This window comes from Raphanus sativus, chromosome 4 (assembly GCF_000801105.2).
Source record: "Raphanus sativus cultivar WK10039 chromosome 4, ASM80110v3, whole genome shotgun sequence".
NCBI classification, from domain to species: domain Eukaryota; kingdom Viridiplantae; phylum Streptophyta; class Magnoliopsida; order Brassicales; family Brassicaceae; genus Raphanus; species Raphanus sativus.
Window position 1 is genome coordinate 35,400,388 of NC_079514.1, and position 5,861 is coordinate 35,406,248.

A 5,861-nucleotide genomic window follows, 5' to 3' on the forward strand; every position below is an offset into this window, starting at 1 on the left:
CCGATATGGAAAGGAGCTGGCCATTATAGTTGGCCTGTTGGACTGATTCATCCTAGTCACGTATTGATTTACTTGCTAATCTGAAATAAACAAATATTTAAAAACAAAATCCACAGCAAATTCAATGTGTGGGGCCCTTCGTATGAGCACCGCGTCCCATCTCTTTTTTTTGTTTTTTTTTCTTCTCTACGCGTTAATCCGCCAGCTTAAGTATTTGCAATTACTTACTAAGAAACGCTTCTCTGCATTACTTATTAAACACTCTCTCCGTTGTCAAACTCTGTCTCAGTTACTCTTTGTAGAATCAATCTCTCTCTCTATCTCAAATGGCTGAACGAGTCCACCCCGCGGATTCACCACCTCAGAGCGGTCAGTTCTCCGGCAATTTCAGCTCCGGAGAGTTCCCGAGAAAACCAGCTCCTCCCCCCGCGACCTACGTGATCCAAGTCCCCAAGGATCAGATCTACCGCGTCCCTCCGCCGGAGAACGCCCACCGTCTGCAGCTCCTCTCCCGGAAAAAAGCCAGCCGCAGCAGCAGCTGCAGGCGCTGTTTCTGCTACTTCCTCGCCGCGATCGTCATCCTCGTCGTCCTCGCCGTAATCTCCGGAGGCGTTCTCTACCTCGTCTTCCGTCCCGAGCATCCGAATTACTCCGTCGAAGGATTCTCCGTCTCGGGGATCAACCTGACGTCCACGTCTCCGATCTCTCCCAAGTTCGACGTCACCGTCAGGTCGCGCAACGGCAACGGGAGAATCGGGATCTACTACGAGAAAGGGAGCGCGGTGGATGTTTTCTACGGAGACGTCGATCTCTGTAACGGCGTTTTGCCGGTGTTTTATCAGCCTGCGAATAATGTGACGGTGGTTAGGACGGCGTTAAGTGGAACGAGGATTCAGTTGACTAAGGGGGTGAGGAAGGGGATGCGTGATGAGGTGAGTAAGAAAACGGTGCCGTTTAAGCTGAGGATCAAAGCGCCTGTGAGGATTAAGGTTGGTTCGGTTAAGACGTGGACGTTAACCGTTAAAATTAACTGCGATGTTACGGTGGATAAGTTGACGGCTCCGTCGAGGATTGTGTCGAGAACGTGCAGCCATAAAGTGAAGCTTTGGTGATTTTTCATAATTTTTATCCAAAAATTGCAAATGACAAAAAAAGAAGAAGAGTACAGAGACTGTTTTGGATTATAGGATTTTTACTGAATGTTTTTGGTTATTGATTGCGTTTTAATGTTCTTTTTTATACAAATCATACATTGTGAAGTTGTGTTTGCAAATGAGGAAATTTCCAATTTGAACTTATTTAATATTCGTTGAAAACTTCTTTTTGAAGTTTGAGAAAAAGAAAACCAAAGCTTAGCTATGTTGTGGAAGGAGTCAAACAGGGTTTTATAATTGATTAGGGGAAGTAACTCCCCATGTAAAATTAAGTTGATCAAAGAGGCTTCCATCTCAAAGAGAAGAAGCTAAATTAAAGTATCACGAAGGAGTTAATTACTTTCAACATTCATTTCATGGAGGCGTTTGGTCAAACAAGAATATCTCCATTTGTGCCAAGTTCTTGTTCAAAAGTAATCAATAACAAGATGGACTTTTGAACATTTCGTTGAGTGACACCCATGGATGTTAGTTGATATTACGCAACCTTAGACTATGAATATTTGTTTCAATACACAGCACCTTTTTTTTTCTTTTAACATTCCATATTATTTTTTCTTCCATCTAATAATTTAAAATTCATCTTAATATCTATAATGAGCACTAGATCTTAACCCGCTCAACTGGACGGGTCTTTATTTTTTTGATATATATAAAATCTTGAAAAACAAAAAGTTAATGGGTACAACCTTTACTACTTTAATTTATTGTGGTAAATAATATTAGAGGCTGATTCGCGCATCCACATGGATATTGGCCTGGTTTTTGTTTTTATGATATATATAAACATTTCAGAACTTTAAATTGGTTGAAAAAAATTGTATTGGTTATTGTTTATTATTTAAACTTTATATTTCGTAATTGTACCACCAGAAGCAACAACCTTGAAGTGTTCAACGAATCTCCATTCACCAATTGGGAGATTTCGTTTCAGGCGAAACATCAGATTTGTTTTGCAACTTGCGTGTATTTTGCCACCCTAAACACACGAAATTAACAATGATCAAAATTATACGAACAGATAAAACATATCTTGACAATTTAGTAAGGTGATGACTTACTATTTCATCAGCAAGAACACATTCTAGAGTTTCCCCTCCAAAACTTGTGTTCGATGTCCATCAATAGAGTAGCTTCAGTGCACTCTCCAAATATCTTTATGTGGTTTCACTTTGTGAACGTCGACATAATTTTGATTGTTTTCCATCGTTTTCTTTTTGTGAAGTCTGAATGTATGTGTAGAAAAGAAGCGTAAGATATATATATATATATATAAGGCGAGCAAGGTTGTTTTGGAAAATGATTTTATTAAGATTAAATGCTAAGATTTCGTACAATTTAAACAATAGTATATGTGAGAATATTTAGGAATAATTATGAACAATAAAGATATGGCAATTTAGTAGTTATTAACCTTTATTCTAATTCGTGGGGATCAAGTTTGAGATCTCTATTTAAATGAGGAGATACCCACGTCAAATCTTTCTAAAATTTATGAATAAATATATAAATTAGTTAAAAATTGCTAGATTTAAATTTATGTGAAAATATTTAGGAATAATTAATGGTAACTGAGTTGCTATTAATCTCTATTCTATTTTCCGGAGATCAAGTGTTGTACTTTGGTTTAAATGAGAAGATCCCTATGCAAAATCTTCCAAAATTTTAGGAATAAATATGTATATACCTTTTTGATAAATAATTATGATGAATTTACAGTATTTACAAACTTAGAAAACTAACATTTAACGATTTCAGTTTTACTACTTTTGTTTATTGTTTAAACTATCTATTTCGGCTCTTTATCGTGTTATAAAGGCGTTTGTGACCCGTAAACACGGTAATAAAAATTTTACAAATATTTATACTTTTGTAATTTAATAATTCTTTTACTTAATAATAGTGTTTTACTCTTAAATACACATAATAACTCATGAGGTAAATCACTTATAGTTATACTGTATTTTTTAAATTATATATCAAGAAATTTTGGGGAAAATGTTTAAAATATACGAAAACAGAAAATATCATACAAGATATATATTTATATAATTAAATTACATTTTGTTCTTTATTTATTCAAAAATCCCTTCAAAAGAAACTATAAATAATTTTATAATTTTCTGTAACAAATTAATAACAATCATACAAAACCCAAAAATAATGTTAATTGTACTTTGGGCCATAATAATATATGATTCAAATTAAGCCCATTATTATTTTTCTTAATATACTACTATCCATTTATCCAAACAACATTATATTTTTTTACTACTATCCATGTTTCCAAACAAAAGCTTAAATTACTTCTACTTTAATAAGATAGATTATTATTTTTCTTAATATACTACTATCCATTTATCCAAACAACATTATATTTTTTTACTACTATCCATATTTCCAAACAAAAGCTTAAAGTACTTCTGCTTTAATAAGATAGATGTTATGAATATTATGTTTATGGATGTCCAGCCCATTAGATATTTACTTGTAATCTTGGTCCATTTATGGCTCATTGTATTTAGGCCCATGTCGCCATGTATTTCCTATATAAGGAACACTTTGATTCAATAATAAAACACAGTTTCACAACACGTTATCAGCACGAAACTCTGAAATCCCGAGCTACCTCAAAAACCCTAATTGACGGCGCCACTTCAAACAGCTCGTTCTCTTCAACCGTAAGGATCCAGACGACGAGCCACATATCAAATTGAAGCTCTTGACGAGACGAATCCAACGCCGTCGGTCTCGACTCTATCTGACGTCGGACGCGCTCTCAATCGTTATTCTAAGACGCGCCGTCAAGTGACCTAAAACCCTAATTTCGGCTGCAACTTCAAACTGTCATATCTCTCTAACCGTAAGGACTCAGATGACGATCAACCTATCAATTTGAAGATCTCGACGAGAAGAATCCAGTGCCGCAAACGTCACATCAATCCGATTTCAGACGCGCGCTCACCTCCCGTTTTAAGCTGCGCCGTCAAAACCCTAATCCATCTACGATCTCTCTTTCTCTTGGTGGTCCGGTTTCAGATCTTCTCTAAACAAAGGTAAACTGTCTGAAACTCTAAAAGAGAACACAAACAATCGAATTTGGTTTGATGTTAAAGGTTATGACAATTAAAATCTTGCAAAATCCCTAACAACCTAGATCAATAAGTCCAAACCCATCCATGAGTAAATCGGAGCTCTTAAACCTAAAGTTCGATATGAGATTGTTAATCAATTAAAATCACAGCCTCAATGGCTTGCTGAATCTCGAAAACATCATTGATCTGAATGATCAAATCGATTTTAAACTTTGAAGTTGATCATCTCCTAAAACATAATTATGATCGATTTCTTATAAATCCTAGAAACTTACTATAAAAAAAAAAACTTTATATTTTCAGAATATTTCTAGAAAAGGAAACTTTCTATTTTTAGAAACTTACTATAAAATGAAACTTTCTATTTTTAGAAACTTACTATAAAGGAAACTTTCTATTTTCTGAAACTTACTATAAAAGGAAACTTTCTATTTTTAGAAACTTACTATAAAATGAAACTTTCTATTTTTAGAAACTTACTATAAAGGGAAACTTTCTATTTTCAGAAAATTTATATTTTCAGAAACGTTCTATAAAAGGAAAAACTTTATATTTTAGACATATATCTAAGCCGTGTGACTTGTTTATTAGGAAAGCATTAACTCGATTGTTTGCTTGATCACACGATTTATATGATTGATTTTCTTATAAAGATTGAGTGATATACAATATGAGATGTCGAAAATCAACTTGGATTATGCTGTCCTAAATCTCTAAAGAGATAATCATTTAAAATGGACACTGGATACCGAGGTTATCCTAAAGTCAAAAGGACTTGGTGAATGAATCACAGAAGGCGATATTGCCAAACGAGAAAATTGATACATGGCAATATTAGTTATTAGCCACCATCTAAATGAGAGTCTAAAGAAATCAGTACCCCAGTAAAGAAAATCCACTAGAACTTTGGACCGCCTTACAGCGGAGATATGATCACCATAAAATGGTGCTATTACCAAAGGATAAAATTTGAGTGGAAGAACCTGAGATTTCAATACTATAAGTCTGTGGATGAATACAACTCGGTTCTGTTTAAGATAGTTTCAATGTTGAAACAATGTGGTGAAGAAGTAACTGAACAAGACTTTCTCTAATGTGTTACTGCAACAGCAGTATAGAGAAAGAGGTTTCACCACCTATACTGATTTGATCTCCTGTTTACTATTGGCTGAGACCAATAATGAGTTATTAATGAAAAACAGTGAGATGAGACCTCCCGGTACAAAATCATTACCCGACATTTCTAGGCTGATTTTGAAGCCTAAGAAAAAAAGTAATCTCGTCCAGCACAACAACCATTCCGGCCCTAGCCGTGAGAAAGGTTATGGACGAGGTCGTGACACATTTAAGACACATGGGCGAGGACGAGGCCGCAGTACCACACCCGGCTTTAGCCGTGGTCGAGGTCGAGGTCGAAGTGTGTCTTTTAAACCTTAAATAAAATCTTTTTTGTGTCACAAATGTGGTATGGGTAATCACTGGGCAAATAATTGCCAAACTCCAAAGCACTTGTATGAGCTTTACATAGAGAGTTTGAAGAAAAATCCGGAAGCCAACATGGCTTACCGGGATGGTGAAGATGACATGGATCATGACCATACTGATCAAATAG

At 35.3% G+C, this 5,861-nt stretch overlaps 1 protein-coding gene across 1 annotated transcript; it reads left to right on the forward strand.

Annotated features, from left to right (window-relative positions):
* The first annotated feature begins 253 nt into the window (after positions 1-253).
* On the forward strand, positions 254-1,305 carry LOC108848323 (NDR1/HIN1-like protein 13). The gene has a single exon (XM_018621652.2). The coding sequence runs from the start codon at positions 327-329 to the stop codon at positions 1,110-1,112; it is 786 nt and encodes a 261-aa protein (XP_018477154.2). The 5' UTR covers positions 254-326; the 3' UTR covers positions 1,113-1,305.
* Positions 1,306-5,861: the final 4,556 nt, after the last annotated feature.

Coding starts and splice junctions, on each gene's coding strand:
- LOC108848323 (XM_018621652.2), top strand. CDS start 327: ATGGCTGAACGAGTCCACCCCGCGGATTCACCACCTCAGAGCGGTCAG.